This window comes from Lithobates pipiens, unplaced genomic scaffold (assembly GCF_037356315.1).
Source record: "Lithobates pipiens isolate NorthernLeopardFrog02 unplaced genomic scaffold, aLitPip1_a1.2 Scaffold_8, whole genome shotgun sequence".
Taxonomy (NCBI): domain Eukaryota; kingdom Metazoa; phylum Chordata; class Amphibia; order Anura; family Ranidae; genus Lithobates; species Lithobates pipiens.
In genome coordinates this window covers 52,451,724-52,467,905 of record NW_027507903.1, presented here as the reverse complement: position 1 = coordinate 52,467,905, position 16,182 = coordinate 52,451,724, and the positions used below count along the sequence as shown (strand labels likewise).

Here is a 16,182-nt window from a genome sequence, read left to right as displayed (position 1 = left end):
TTTAACCCTTTCTTCGACCGCTAGAGGCTTAAAAGCACCGCTAAGATACAGTAAAGCATTGTTAGTTTTACCGCCGATGCCTTCAGTGTGAAAGTATCTAAATTCATCCTGAAGGTGCTCTATTGGGTTGAGGCCAGGATCCTGTGCAAGCCAGTCAAGTTCCTCCAAACCAGCTCATCCATGTCTTTATGGACCTTGCTTTGTGCACAGTCATGTTGGAACAGGAAGGGGCCATCCCCAAACTGCTCCCACAAAGTTGGGAGAATGAAATTGTCCAAAATGTCTTGGTATGCTGACACATTAAGAGTTCCCTTCAGTGGAACTTAAGCCCAATACACACCATTAGATTTTCTGCAGATTGTCATCTTCAGATTAACCAAAACCATGTAGTGCAAGGGCCTGCCTGAATGAATACAAATGGAAACCTTTAGGCTGCTTTCACACTGAGGTGCTTTACAGGCGCTATAGCACTAAAAACAGCCAGTAAGGGAATGTTCAGATATTAAAGGAGTTTGCCTCCGCAACGCAGAATATAAAATATCCTTATTCGCGGATGATGTCCTCCTAACTCTCAACCACCCGCACACATCCCTACCACACCTTCACCACCTACTATCCACTTTTGGTAGCCTCTCGGGTTTCAAAATTAATGATACTAAAACCGAAGCATTACCTGTAAACATAACCCCGTCCCTCTTATCTTCGCTCCAAAGTAAGTATAATTACCACTGGTGTCCTCACTCACTTAAATACCTGGGAGTTCGCATTACTGCTTCCTATGATACTTTATATAAGGCCAATTTCCCCCCCATGTTCTCGGAAATTAATCGCTTGCTGACATACTGGACATCTCTCCCCCTATCCCTGTTGGGCCGAATCAATGTCCTTAAAATGTCTATCCTCCCTAAGTTATTATATTTGTTTGAAACTTTACCTGTGGCTATCCCTATGTCACAGTTGAAATCCCTTCAAAGGAGAAGCCTCCATTTTGTTTGGAATAACGCTTCCCACAGGTTAGCGGGGACAGTGGTCCTGGCTCGGAGGAATAGGGGGGGACTCGGAGGCCCAGATTTCATTAAATAATATTATGCCACACACCTGAGAGTTCTTACCTCCTGGACCTCCCGGAAGGCCCCAAATAGATGGTCAGAAATAGAAATGAGTGTTACAGCCCCGGTACATCCTTGCTATATGCTTTGGCCTGCTACTGCCCTTCATATGCCCCAATTACGGCGCATATGCCTAGCTCCCATGTTGTTCACGTTGAATATCTGGAAAAGGTGCAATGACCGCTTTTCCCTATCCTCACCGTGTCCACCGCTTTTAAATATCCTATTTAACCCAGACATCCCAGATAGCCTGTCCTATGATCGTATGCTACCATGGACCCAAGCGGGACTCTTTCAACTCCGACACTTTGTTAACCCGGCGACACGCCATTTATTGACTTTTCCCACCTTGCAAAAGCAACACCAGATCCCCAAAGGCTTCTACATTCATACTTACAGATCAGACACTTTTTCTCTATCAGGTCCCCTTCTCTGACTCTGGACAAACCCACAGACTTTGAGAGCCTATGTGCTAAGGGTCCTTACGAACCCAGACTGATCTCTACTATTTACACGATATTACATGACGCCATACCTATGACGGTGAACACCCACCACTACATGAGGAAATGGTCTCAGATTCTACAACACGATATTTCCCTGGTGGACTGGGGGAACATATGGGAGCACACTTCCAGAATATCTCGATGTGTGACCCACAAGGAAACTGCATACAAAGTTCTAATGCACTGGTATAGGACTCCAGATATTCTACATGCCCGTAACAGGTTAATTTCGAAGCAATGCTGGAGATGTGGTGGGGAAGTCGGCTCTCACTACCATATTTTTTGGGACTGCCCCCTAGTCCACCAGTTCTGGCTCCAAGTCCAAAATCTGTTGGAAACACTGGCTGGCACTCCTATTCCCCTGACGCCCATGCATTATCTGCTAGGCCTCCCTTTCTCTGGTATTTCTAAGGCCTTGCGCAGATTGTTGTCCTTCATCTTATTGGCTGCTAAAAGGGTCCTACCCAGGTTATGGTTGTCCACCTCTCCACCTACACTTCCGCAATTGATCACCACTGTAGCTGACATACGCAGAATGGAACACTTGACGGCCGTAGTGGAGGGTAAGATGCAGAAATTTTCTAAAATTTGGTCAACATGGGATGAGTCTACATATGGCTCTGATGGGATTGCTCCTACTTAGTTAAACCTGGATACATACATGTCCCCGAGAGAAGGTCTGAAATCTATTTTTTTTTTTTTCCTTAAAGCTCTTTGAAGTTACATAGTCTGTTTACAGTTTCTGTCTATAACCCCCTTAAAGATACGGTAGAAGATCACTACTTTAATCACATCGCTATGCCTCTATATGTTTAGAGTTTGTATGCCTTGTAATCAAAGTATACCTGCAATCTCGATATGTTAATATTAATATTTCATGTATATTTTCTTCTGTATGATGTTGAAAATTTAAAATAAACAATTACAAAAAAAAAAAGCCAGTAAAGGGCCCCTCCTCTCACTCTAGTGTGAAAGCCCAAGGGCTATATAAATAAAAAAAAGTCAATAAAGGCAATAAAGAGGAGTGATCTAAACCACAAATGACGTGAAAATTGGTCAACAGTCCCTATGGAACATCAATGTAGGTTCTTCTTGAAATACACCTCTCAAAGAGCGTGCATCTCCACCACATAGAATGCATGCTTACCAAAAGGCAAGCTTAGGCAAGCCCGCGGCTAATTACCCAGCTGGTGCCTCTGTCCAGGGCGATGCTGGAAATCCACAGGGAGGGCCACTTGGATAGTACACCAAAAACGACCAGGGAAACTTGAGCATCAACCCCCTGTTTTTCATCGGGGGGGGCCCACTTTAAAATGACTTCATATGGTTTATGCCACATGCAGGGTTCCTTTTCTGAGGTCTTGGGTAGAGAATTCAATTGCTGATAAACACCACGTAGGACAGTTGATTGATCCTACAAACCTACATTGATGTTCTAGATCAGTGATGGCGAACCTTGGCACTCCAGATGTTTTGGAACTACATTTCCCATGATGCTCATGCACTCTGCACTGTAGTGGAGCATCATGGGAAATGTCGTTCCAAAGCATCTGGAGTGCCAAGGTACGCCATCACTGTTCTATATGGACTGTTGATATTTTAGCGCTGTCACATTATATTCTGGTATCTGTTCAAAAATGTCATCTCATAAAAACTATGAGAAATAAGAATCTGACTCAACCTGACAGCAAAGAAACTTGACTGGAATATAATTTGTGGGTGAAGCGGACCTTTAAATACTAGAATATAATGGCGTACAAATAGAGTAAATGAAATATAAATTTTTACCAAGACGGGACTTTCAACATTTGACTGTAGATTTGACAGATGCTGAGGAAGCAGTCCAAACCGGGCACGGTCTAGGTCATCTTCTGTCCCCAAACTTTCTGGTTGGGAGTCTTCAACAATGAGACATGGTGTGTCCTGTTGTGAAAAGTCAGAGTCCAACTGACTCCTTGTGGGGTCCATCTTCTTCCCTATAAATAGCCATAACAGTAAGGAGTAAGTCATACACATAAAAGGCTGACTATAAGTGACAACGACAATAGGAGGAAGACATCAAACACGGAATATATAGATTAAAAAAAAAAAAAAAAAAAAAAAAAAAAATCACAAACTACCCAAATCACCTTGGATTTCACCAACAGTAGCAGACTGCATCATGGTAATATCCCATAATGCAGGGGGATTGCCATGGCGACCAGAAGTTTCCCTCCCCACACGTGCCCATGCCATGTATCCTGGGCTCTGCTTGCCCATGCACGTGCCTAGGACCAGCATAACAGGTGCCGCCGGGTAGAGGGGCCGGGGGTCCCCGTTAACAGTGTCCCCGGTCATTAAGGCTGGGAAAGAATGCATTAGAAAAAAAAAAAAGGAAAGTTAAAAAGGGGTTGTAAACCCTCACCGTCTTTCACCTTAATGCATCAAGGTGAAAAACCTTTTGTGCTGCAGCAGCCATCCAGACTCCCCTCCCCCTTTTTTTTTACCTAAGCACGATTGTTCCATTGATGGGGATGAGCACAGCAGCTCCAGTCGCTGTCTGGGGTCCTCATTGGATAGATTGATAGCAGCAGGAGCCATTGGCTCCCGCTGCCGTCAATCAAATCCAGTGATCCAGGGGACGGGGCCGAGTCTTGCTGTCTGTGTCAATGGACGCAGCAACAGGACTTGGGAGTGTGCCCGCATGTGTGCCCCCTATGGAAAGCGGCTCTCCGTGGGGGCACTCGAGAAGAAGGAGGAGGAGCCAGGAGCACCATCGGGGGACCCCAGAAAAGAAGGATCGGGGGCACTCTGTACAAAACCCTTGCACAAAGGGAGTATAACATTTTTGCTATTTAAAAAAAATCAAAATCAAAGCTTTACAGTCACTTTACAAAGCTTTACAGTAAAAGGAAAAATGTTTTTAATTGTAAAAAAGTTAAATCCAAAAACATAAGCCGCCCCCCCCCCCCCCACATATACGCACTTACAAATGTAAATGCCTACGCCTGGAAATATTGATTGCGATACACGTTACCCGTCACCATGTGTGCCAGAGCGAGAGCAGTAATTCTACCCAAAGGTGGAGCTTCCGCTCATTGGAACCCTCCGGCGCCACAATTGGCACCTTTACCTTTAGGGGGGGAGGGGGGTGCAGGTACCTGTACAGTACAGGTATCTGCACCCACTTCCGGCGTAGATTCTGCAGAAGCTACGCCCCTTTCCGCAGAATCTACGCCCCTTTACGAAGGTCCCCCGCTGCCTGCTGGGAAACACACGGATCCCAGAGACAGCAGGGACCATCCTTATTGCGCAGCGTGACTCGCGCATGCGCAGTAGGGAACAGGGGAAATGAAGCCGAAATTCCCATACCCAAGATGGCGGCGGCAGCACCCGAGAGACGATCGAGAGATCGGTTTCGGGTGCCGACATCGCGGGCGTGCTGGGCGGGTAAGTGTCATTATTTTAAAAGTCAGCAGCTGCAGTATTTGTAGCTGCTGGCTTTAAAAAAATATATTTTTTTTTTTTAAACGGCGGACTCCCGCTTTAATGCTAAACCGATGACTTGCAGGGGGCTTTTAAAGCATCACTTATGGAAAATATAGAGTACTGACATGTTTAACCACCGAGCAGCCGCATATTTGCGTGCCTTAATGCAAATACAGCTGTGCCAAGCTTTCCGATCATGTGAGCGCCATGACAGCCAATCACATGTTTATAAACCCTGCCCTGCCTCACTGCATCATAAACCCCTTAAAGGCCTGGGCGGCGTCTGCTTTAAGATTTGACATGTTGGGCATATATTTACTCGGTGCAACCTTTGCTTTTTTTATTTTACCAAAACAATGGGTAATTTCTTGTGTTTTTGTGCCCCCTACAATTAAGTCAGCAGCTAGAAATACTGCAGCTGCTGACTTTTAATAATTGGACACTTACCTGTCCCAGGGTTCAGCGATGCGGGGGAACGAAGCCCCACCTCGTTCCCCACTTCGCTCGCGGCGCCGTCATTCATACTGTGGGCACCAGGCTGCGGCTTCACACCCGGGCACCCACTGCGCATGCGCGAGCGGCGCGGGGCGCCGTGATACGCCACTCAGTCATCTGGGACACGTGACAGGTCCCAGATGACTGTGCGGCTCGATGGGGAAGTGACGTCACCAGCTCGGGCAAGGAGGAAGGCAGACGAGGGACCCCCTAGCAACAGGTATTTAGAGGTGATTAAAACATTTTTTATTTTCCCAATTATTTTTTTTTTTTTTAAGAATTTTAAACACTTATTTTTTTGGTGGCACTTTAAGTAGTGTTTTAGCATATGCCAGAGTAAATCACTTAAAATCACTTAAAAAAAAAAAATTCTAATAAGGCTTGAAAACCATGGAGGGTGATAACATTATGAATGTACATACCTAATGTATGTATACAAACATGGAGATGTTGCTCTATGAACAGTTTATAAATCACGTAGGATCTTTGGACTGCAACATACAAGCTTCAGTTATATGGAGATAAAAGACCAAAAAACGTCAATGATGAGGGCGGCACCAGCATTATACCATCTCACCCAATATTTGTGAAATCCTAATGCCCCATACACACGATGAGATTACTGGTCGTCGTTTTTTATTTCATGCTAATCTCAGATCGAATCTGATAAATTTACTAAAGTCATGAAAATTCCCGCACGACAGAAAAAAAATTCGGAAGTGATGTCATGTGTTGTAATGCATTTGTATTGCATTTTCGAACGATAGCTGTACTGATTAAAAACAAAAATTGTACAATCTGGCATCGTACGAAAAAAATTTCCATGCATGTCCGATAGAATAATATCGGATGAACTGTCCTGATCGGCTCTCGAAAGCCCTGTACGAATGATCCGATTATCGTACGATTGCTTAGAAAGCGGTATTTTTCGTACGATTTTCTGATCGTGTATACGGGGCATAACTCTGAATACCTGTGTTTGACATGACACGGTCTTCATGTAGCTCTTAGCTTATTGTTAAAGCATATTGTGACTTGTACCAACAGCTTCCACATATAAAAACTTGTTCATAAGCAGGGTGGATAAAAATCGATTAAAAAAAAATAAAAAAAAAAATAAAAAATTTTATCAGATTTTATCAAATTTATTTTAATAAAATGCTTTTGGGGGTAAAAAAAAAATAAAAAAATCTATCTTAAATAGAAAACTAATAATTTTGTTTTTTCAGCATGAAATGGCGCTTAGTTATGTAGCATGAGGCTGTATATTCTGCAATATTTTCATTGTTGGTAAACTCATTCAGTGAATCCAAGCCGAGATAACATGCACTGCATTGATGCATTCACACAATTTTCACAGTAACCATGAGATAAAACAAAGTTCAGGAATATTCCTTTATCCCATTGTTTTGCAAATCTATGTACACGATTGAATCAGTTCTGATATCGCTGTTTTACTAACCTGAGATCATCTTATTCTATATAGGAAACCCTAATTTTGTTTGCAAAAATAAAGATTCTAACTACTAGCAAGAATAAGTCTTTACATTTAAAAGAGCACCTGTCATTTCAGATCCATCATGGCAGTGCCTGTTAGCGGGTATGCACTTCACCTGCTACCGCCACATCCCTCACCTTGTTGCGTCACTGCCGCATCACCGGCCGTCCCATTAAAGTGAATGGGACTGTCAGCGAGTCAACAGCGGGTCAGAGGAGGAGCTGCTGCAGGACAGAGATGACAGTTGCTCTTTAAAAAGTATGATTTAAATTGGAGTTGATTAAAATCAAGCCTTTTTACTAACTAGTGATATAAAATCAAACCCACCCTGGAGCACTCTACACTGTACTTTGTGGCTTGCGAAGGGCGCCTCCTGCCTTCAGGGCACTCCTAATAACATCAATGGGGAACACCAGAAAAACGGTGCTACTCTGTGCAAGAGAAGCCAGTATGATAAAAATTTGTTGTTTATATATATATATAAATAATTTTTTAGAAACAATAATACTAATAATAAATAGTCTAAAGTTTACGATCACTTTCCTTGGAAACTTTTTGAAGAGCCCATATATCTGTTATTCTCAGTCAATTAGATATTTTGTTCTCTAACCATTTACTGTAGCTGGTTATTTGTATTTACCACTACATCGGTGTGCCCAGGCACACCCTAAATCACCCTGTGCAGTGCAAATTTCCAACTGCTCTACTTACACCCTCCATGTTTTAAAATGTTTGTTTACTTTTATTTATAAGAGTGTTTGTGTCTGTGTGTCCCGTCAGTGGGATGTTAGTTTGGGCCTGTTTCATCTGTGCCTATATTTTATTAGTGGTGACGACACCAGTCAATTCTACCAGGATGAATTTCCTGGTAGTATTTCAGGAAGGGCTAGGCCATCGTACTGTTTGGGCAGTGTTAATAAATGGCGAGGTAGTAGAGCTGCGCGATTAATCGTTAAAAAAAAAAAAAACGCGATCTCGATTCTCTCCTCTGACAATCTCTCCCACTGAGAATAGGCGATTCTTTCATATAAGCAAGTGGAGAGATTATCTGCTCACTCAGCTGTCAAAATAAAGCATCCCAGGCAATCTGCCAAATTTAGAACTTGCATGAAACATTGTAACTAACTTCTTAGATCAAAGGCATAGAACTTCTTGTGTAAACAAATAAACTGGGAAGTCTGCCAAGCTTTTAACCAGTGTAAATGCAGGAAGTTTAACCACTTAAAGTCTAAATCTATGAGGTAGGCGTGTTTTTTTTTTATGTGCCCCCAGATAAAATGAATAAAGAGAGAGTGGGGATCTGCAGATGCAATCGGTGGACAAAATGGTGCACATGGGGGGGGGATACGCGTCTCGAGAGACACATCCAGCTTTATCCCCCTTAACCTAGACCCGGTGGTCCAAGGAGTCAAGGCTAAACTTAAAGCGGTAGTAAACCCGGTATTTTTTTTTTTTTTTTTTTTTAACACCTGCAAAGCAAAAGGCATAATGAGCTAGTATGCACCGCATACTAGCTCATTATGAAATAATTACCTTAGAACGAGGCCCCGACATCTGGCACGATCCACGCCGAGGGAGCTGACATGCTCCCTCTGCGTTTCTTCCGGGTATCGCGGCTCCGGCGCTGTGAGATTTCTTTCCGGCCGCCGGCCACTGCCGGATTTTCAGGCCGAGAATCCCCTCGTGCGCATGCGCCGCTGCAGTCAGCGGCACATACCGAGGGGAATATCTCCTAAACCGTACAGGTTTAGGAGATATTTTTTTTACCTACAGGTAAGCCTTATTATAGGCTTTCCTGCAGGTAAAAGTTACAAAAAAAGAGTATACAACAACTTTAAAGCCTGGGAGAACCTTGCTCTAGCCCTAATAAGCCGCATTAACTTAATTAAAATGAAAATCATACACAAATTTACCTATATATTTCGTAATTCCCCACAATGCATATATTGCGCATTTTTCCCGAAACTGAACCAAATTTTCTCCCCTTTTCTCTGGGGCCCAAGCCCCACTAGATTTAAACTCTCCACAGTGATGAATCCGGTGTCGCGGGCGGGGTGGTTGGCGTTTTTCTGGCAGTCTAGCTGGTCACGGCAGTTTGGTGGCTAGTACTGGATGCGTCCAACCCCGCTGTGGTTCTGCAGGCTGCGGAGGCCGTAACACATTTACCCCTTCAGGGGCCCAGGGCTCCATATGATTTGACCACCTCCATGCACAAAACTCTAAGGGCCTGGAGACGTTCCCACGGAATGCGGTCTCCCCGCACACCCCCCCCTATGGAACAACCCTACTTTACCCCATCTATACTCACTACCAGACCCTAAAATATGGGCCAAACACATTATTACACTGATATCAGACCTCACCACCATACACCCCTTCAAATCACCTCGTATCCCACAACAATGTGCCCCCCTCGCATCTATTTCGCTATATATTCTCACGTGTTTAAAGCTCAAATAATACCCAATGATACGCAAATAGTGCAATGCGATCTAGAGAGGGTCACAAGATATGAATGCACCAACTTCGGTCCTTTATGCGCATCTCCTCAGTTTCCTCTCCATATCTGTCAAAGCTCCATGGGATTTCCCCTTCAAAATCCTGGGCCCACTTCGAGACCGTCTCATACAATAAAAAATACTACACCGGGTATATATCACCCTGTATAGATTGTATAAAATGAGAACCTCCCTGTCCTCAGAGTGTTGGAGATGTACTGGGGATCCGGGTGATTTTATTATACACATCTTCTGGTCCTGTTCAGCAATTAAAAACTACTGGTCACAAGTACTATTTGTAATACAAGAAGTGGTGGGAAGAGATATAGCCCCAACCCCACAGATCTGCCTTCTAGGTTTAGTGGAAGAATTAGCCCCCAGGATAGCAGAGAGAACCCTCATAGGACTCCTGATCTTTTATGCCAGGAAAACGATCAATCTCTGCTGGAAAAAAAAACGCACCCCGCCGTCCATATTGTTATGGAAAACGTTACGTCAATAAAGTACTACCACTCTATAAGGAATCCTACCAAAACAGGGGATGCCCCAAAAAAATACGAAAGAGTGTGGGCTAAATGGTTAGCCGAGGCCTCTACAGCAACCTCAGACTGATTGAACACGTACATAATACCACTCTACGGGAGAAAGTGATATTGATACATTGGTCACATTTTTTTCTTTTGGTAATGTAATCTCTGATATGGGTTTGATATCTATTATTGTCCCTTGGGTCTCGAAAAAAAGAAAGAAAAAAAAAGGAGGAGAGGGAGAGAGGGAGAGAGGGAGAGAGGGAGAGAGGGAGAGAGGGAGAGAGGGAGAGAGGGAGAGAGGGAGAGAGGGAGAGAGGGAGAGAGGGAGAGAGGGAGAGAGGGAGAGAGGGAGAGAGGGAGAGAGGATCCCCATTACTTCCGATTTATTGAAATTTATCTTCAGATTGGGGAGAGAGAGATCCATAAAGTTCAAATTCTCGAATAAGATTTGGGAGTGAAATGGTAGGGTTCATTAGAGAAAAGAACAAATTGTCTGCATATGCCGAAATTGTGTATTGGGTATCACTAACAGACCAACCTTGAATGTCTGTGTTCAAACGGATTCTGCAGAGAAATGGTTTCAGCAATAGAGTGAACAGGGGAGGGGGGGCAATGGACACCCCTGTCTCATTCCGTTCGTAATGTGAAAAGGGTCAGATAGAACTCCATTGGCTTTAATCTGAGTGGTAGGGTTGGAGTCAATTTTGGCAATCCAATTATTGATAGTTTTCCCTAGGCCGAGATGACGAAGGACCGAGAACAGGTATTGTCAATTCACACGGTCAAATGCCTTCTCCACGTCTATGCTGAGGAAAACATAGGGCGTATGGGTAGAACATGGAGAACTTTATGAGAACTTTGGTTGTGTTATCTCTTGTCTCCCTGGTAAAGGACAAAGTCCACTTGGTCCAAATGGACCCATTCCTGTAAATGACTGACTAAGCAGGGGTTGTAAGGATTTTGGTAAACGGTTTGAGGTCAACATTCAATAAGGAAATTGGTCTATAACTGCTGCATGAGGTCGGTCTTTGCCTTCCTTAGGGATTATAGAAATATGCACCTTCAAAGTGTCTCTAGGTAGAACTGTCTGCTCCCGGAATACTTATTTTTAATACAACAGTGTAACTGGAGTCGTATTCAACAGCCGCAGTGCCCTACACCAGCCTCTCAACCCTTGGATGTAATTTTTAAGTCTCAGGAAACCCCTGCAAAATGATTATACCTACAGCTCATGGTACATTATAGTATGTTTGGATAGATGGATATACACACACACACACACACACACGCGCCTATCTCTCTAAAAGATCTGAAAAGATAAATTACTGAGAGAAATTGTCTTTTGCTTAGCAACCTCTGGAGGAACCCTAGTTGATGAGTTGATGAAGGCAGCCCTAGACAAAAAAAAATTATAAACTGCAGTCCAGTCCTTATCTACCTGCACAGTAAGACTTAGACCAGCCCTTCACAGTGCAAATTTCTTTCCCGCAACCACAGACAGTGCTGGCAGGGGAATCAGTAATTGTCTTCTCCTGGCAGGGACAGCTTCTCCCAACAGAAGACATCGATTTTGGCTAGCGGCTATAGATGTTGCATGCAATATTCAGAAGCAAATCCAGCAAGCTGGTTGTACCCAAGTTAATCGAGCAATTAATTTGTTACATTCAGCCATCCCATTAGCAGTTCAAAACGGTGTATGGCCTATAATAAGGCTTACTTGTATCTACCGTGCATGTCTCCTAAACCTGTACGGTTTACATATCCCCTGTATCAGTATTTGCCAATGTCAACGGCTCGTTCGTGCACTTGCTTCAGCTGATGTGCCGTTACCGGCGGCTCCCGCGCAGGAGTGACCTCATCACAGCACCGGAGCCCGCGATACCTGTCAATACCTCCGGGATCGATGTCGCTGATCAGAGCAGTATGCAGGGAGCGCAGAGGGGGCTTTGATCCAAGGTAAGTACCGTATTTAAATCGGCATATAACACGCACTTTTCCCCCCTTAAAAAATCAGGGGAAAAAAAAAAAAACTTGGGTTCGTGTTATACGCTGATCCCCACTGATTCTGAGCATAGCAAGGGCCAAAATACACATAGCCGAGTGTACTTGGCTAGGCTCGGCCCCGCTCCCAATCACGCCCAGTCCCATTCTATGATGACCATAACACAGGGACTGGGCGTGACTTTTAGCGGAGCCAAGAGGAGTCAAATACACTCAGCTATGTGTATATCGGCGGCACTCGGCTCCGCTCAGTCACGCCCAGTGCTGCCATTGGACCTGTGTTATGTCCATCATAGGGTGGGACTGTGAGAGGGGCTGAGAGGAGCCGAGCTCCACCGAGATGCACTGGACATCCAGCTCTGTATCTGGGCGGCACCATATTTAAACTGGAAGGCTACAATGACACCGATAAGGCTGCAGTGATGGGCATATAAATGTAAGGTTGTTTTCCTTAAACTTCCCTCCTAAACTTGGGGTGTGTGTTATACACCGATAAATACGGGTATTTCATAATGCTATGCACGTTAGCTCATTATGTCTTTGTCTTTCAGTTGTTTTTTTTTTTTGTAGTGGGTTTACAAGCACTTTAATGGTGGTGCGGTACTCGAAGTCCAGACATGGATTTAAAAAAAAAAAAATTAAATAACCTACTTCTATCCAGTGCTGGCTATAGATATTGAAAATACAACAATAGGTTATAAACCTTCATACAAGTCTGCATTAATGTTTTCCCCAGAGGAACTCTTGAAATAATGTTCAGGTTTTGGAGAAGCCCTGCTAAAACCAATTCACTGGGGAAAAAAAAAAAGCTCCAAAAAAAAAATAAAAATCGGTGTTCAGGGGCAAGAAGGGCCCCATTACAGTGGTGGTCAAAAGGCCCACTTACAGGCAGCTAAAGTTCACTGGTGTCAATCAGCTGGCAATGCCAAGTGGCATTGGCCCTGAACTATGCAGGCACCATTTAAAGGTCGGGCCAGTCAGCCACAGCTCAAAGAACCCTGGCTGAAAATGTCTGCTTTAGGCCTCTTTCACACGGGGCGGATCAGTAATGATCCGCCCCGTGAAGATCCGCTCGCTCAGCGGGGATCGCTCCGTTGTCCCCGCTGAGCTGGCTGCGGACAGGGCGGTCTCCGCACACTGTGCAGGGACCGCCCTGTTAGCTCTCCGCTCTCCTCTATGGGGATCGGACGAGCACGGACCGTGTGTCCGTGTTCGTCCGATCCGCTCTGCAGACGGATAGAAAAATAGGATTTTCCTCCGTCTGCAGAATCGGACTGTTGCGGAGGCGGACTAAATCGGGTGTCTGCGGATGCTCATCCGCAGACACCCGCTATCCCATAGGGATGAATGGATGTCCGTATTTCATCCGCAAACGGATGGATGAAATACGGACATACCATCAGCATGTGTGAAAGGGGCCTTATACTTTGTACTACTTTTTTTACTTGTACTGTTCTTTCTGTATCCATTTACAACATAATCATAACAAAGTATTAAATAAAATAAAAAAAACTCTAGATTCAAAGACTTCCATTCTCTTGGTTATGTTTCAAGACGTTCTTAAGCCTTTCACAGCCAGAAGCTATGCCTCAAATCCATCGCAACTTCGCTTTTAGCCATACTGCCTGCTGACATCACGCTGACATCGGTGATTAAAAAAACTGAAGAAAAGAGCACAGAGCGGATCCACACAGCACAATATCAACTACAGCAAGACATACAGCTACACAGCAGGACAGGCCATAACTGTAATAGCAGCTGGCTCCAAATCCATTCATTTTATTTCAGGTGTTCTTCATAGGCTTCCTACTAGGGAGTGTTAATAAACAGCAACCGTTTTAGTCTGCCCATACACTATACAATCTGACTACATATTTCTTTTGTATGTTTCATGACAAACTTTATACTCTACAAGTATGTTCTGCAAAAAAATAAAAAAAAATGTATATAGCTTTCAATTGCTTGATAACACAAGTTGCTAATCAGCCAATCACATGGCAGCAACTCAATACATCTAGGACGTGGTTAATAAGTTCAAACCAAGAAGCAGAATGGGGATTTAAGTGGCTTTGAATGCAGCATGGTTGTTGGTTCCAGACGGGCTGGTCTGAGATATTTAAAAACTGCTGATCTTCTGGGATTGTCACACACACACACACACACACACACAAAACCATCTCTCCAGTTTACAGAGAACGGTCCAAAAAAGTTGTCAGAGATCACAGAAGAATGGGCAGAACTGGTTCGAGATGATAGAAAGGCAACAGTAACTCACATAATCAAGGTATGCAGAATGCCAGCTCTGAGCGTAAAACACATTGAACCTAGAAGCTACATCAGCAGAAGACCACACCACATACCATTCCTGTCAGCTATAAACAGGAGACCGAGGCCACAATTTGCACAGGCTCACCAAAATTGGGCAATAGAAGATTGGAAAAAATGTTGCCTGGTCATGACAATGCCGCAGTCATGCCACACTGTGCCCATATGACATTTTTATCATTTTGTTTACACAAAGAGCTTTCTTTTGGTGGTATTTAATCACTACTGTTTTTGCTAAATAAGCAAAGACAGAATTTTTTTTTAAAAAAAATAAATAAAAACGCAAATTTTTCTTCGTTTCTGTTATAAAAGTTTGCAAACAAATAATCTTCATAAATTTAGGTCACAACGTATTCTGCTACATTTCTTTGTGTGTGTGTGGGGGGGGGGGGGGGGAATCACAAATCAGTGTATAATATTTAGTCTGTAGGAAAGTTAGAGAGTCCACAAACTATGGTATGTATCTGAAAACCAACTAATCCTGATGTACCGACGCCCCATCTCTTTTATTGAGGCCCTAAAATTCCAGGACAGTACAATTATCCCCCAAATGACTCATTTTTGGAAAGCAGACAGTCCAAGGTATTTAGTAAGAGGCACGGCGAGTTTTTGAAGTTGCAATATTCTTTGGAAAATTAAGATTTTTATTTTTTTTTTTAACATATTGTCACCGGTGCAGTACAGCGTTATCATAGAATTTGTGTGGTGGTGATCAGTTACACTGATTAGTGACAGTATGTAACAAAAAAAAAAGTTAATCAATCAATTATTTTTTTTTTTTTTCCACAATTGTTTAACACACTGTGAGCAGAGCAATATACAGTGTTACCAAAGTACGTTTTTTTTTAGAACAATGATTGCTTATACCAGTGAATTTTTAGTCTTATAAAGCAACCATTTTTAGTGAATGAAATTGATATTCAGTGTGTATTGTTGTTATTGGCCACAGCTAACCACATGGTACAAATAGACTGTGATCAGCCCTGTTTGTACCATGTGATCACGGTGACCAAACACAATTGTACACATTGAATGGTATAAATCAAAGCCATTTATGTGCACAATTGCCATGTGATCTGCTCTGATCAGGGTGGGAAATTTTTTTTTTTTTTTTTTTTTTAATCAAATTTATTTGAATAAAATTCTTTTGGAGTAAAAATCTAGCCAAAGATAGTTTTCCATTTAAGATTCATTAATAATTTAGTTTATTCAGCATGAAATGGAGCTTAGGTATGCAACATGAGGCTGTATATTCTGCAATATTTATATTTTTGCTAAATTTATTCAACGAGTCCAAGTTCTGCAAGCTGAGATAACATGCACGGCATTGATGCATTCCCACAATTTCACAGTAACCATGAGATAAAACAAAGTTCAGGAATATTCCTTTATCCCATTGTTTTCCAACTCTATGTACGCTACAAATTGTATGATTGGAGGGAGATGGATCTGTACCTGGCTCTAAGTGTGAGGAGGAAGGGCAAGCAGTAAAACTGAAAGTGAAACCCCAGCAGCTTATAAACCTTGTGATCTTTCTGCGCATAGCTTGAAGTGCTTTATTCCTCCACCGAGGAGCAAAATGGCAGCAGGCCGTAAAAAAGATCCAGTTTAGGAATATTTTAATGAAGTTCCTCTAGCAGGTATGCCTGCAAAATGCAACTAAGATACAGGGCCTGGTGGCCCGATTGAAACATCATGAGAAGTCGTGCTGTGATCAAAAAGGATCGTGTCTGAAGTTTCTTTATGTGGATC

The 16,182-nt window shown here is 43.2% G+C and overlaps 1 protein-coding gene across 5 annotated transcripts in view; it reads right to left on the bottom strand.

Annotated features, from left to right (window-relative positions):
• The window catches only part of TP53BP1 (tumor protein p53 binding protein 1), a 170,256-nt gene that overhangs the window by 91,261 nt on the left and 62,813 nt on the right, over positions 1 to 16,182 (bottom strand). For all 5 annotated transcript variants that reach the window (XM_077474294.1, XM_077474293.1, XM_077474295.1 and 2 more), the window contains exon 2: positions 3,404 to 3,591. In XM_077474294.1, coding sequence (XP_077330420.1) covers positions 3,404 to 3,583 — 180 coding nt within the window. In that variant the 5' untranslated portion in view covers positions 3,584 to 3,591. The remainder of the gene's footprint in view (positions 1 to 3,403; positions 3,592 to 16,182) is intronic.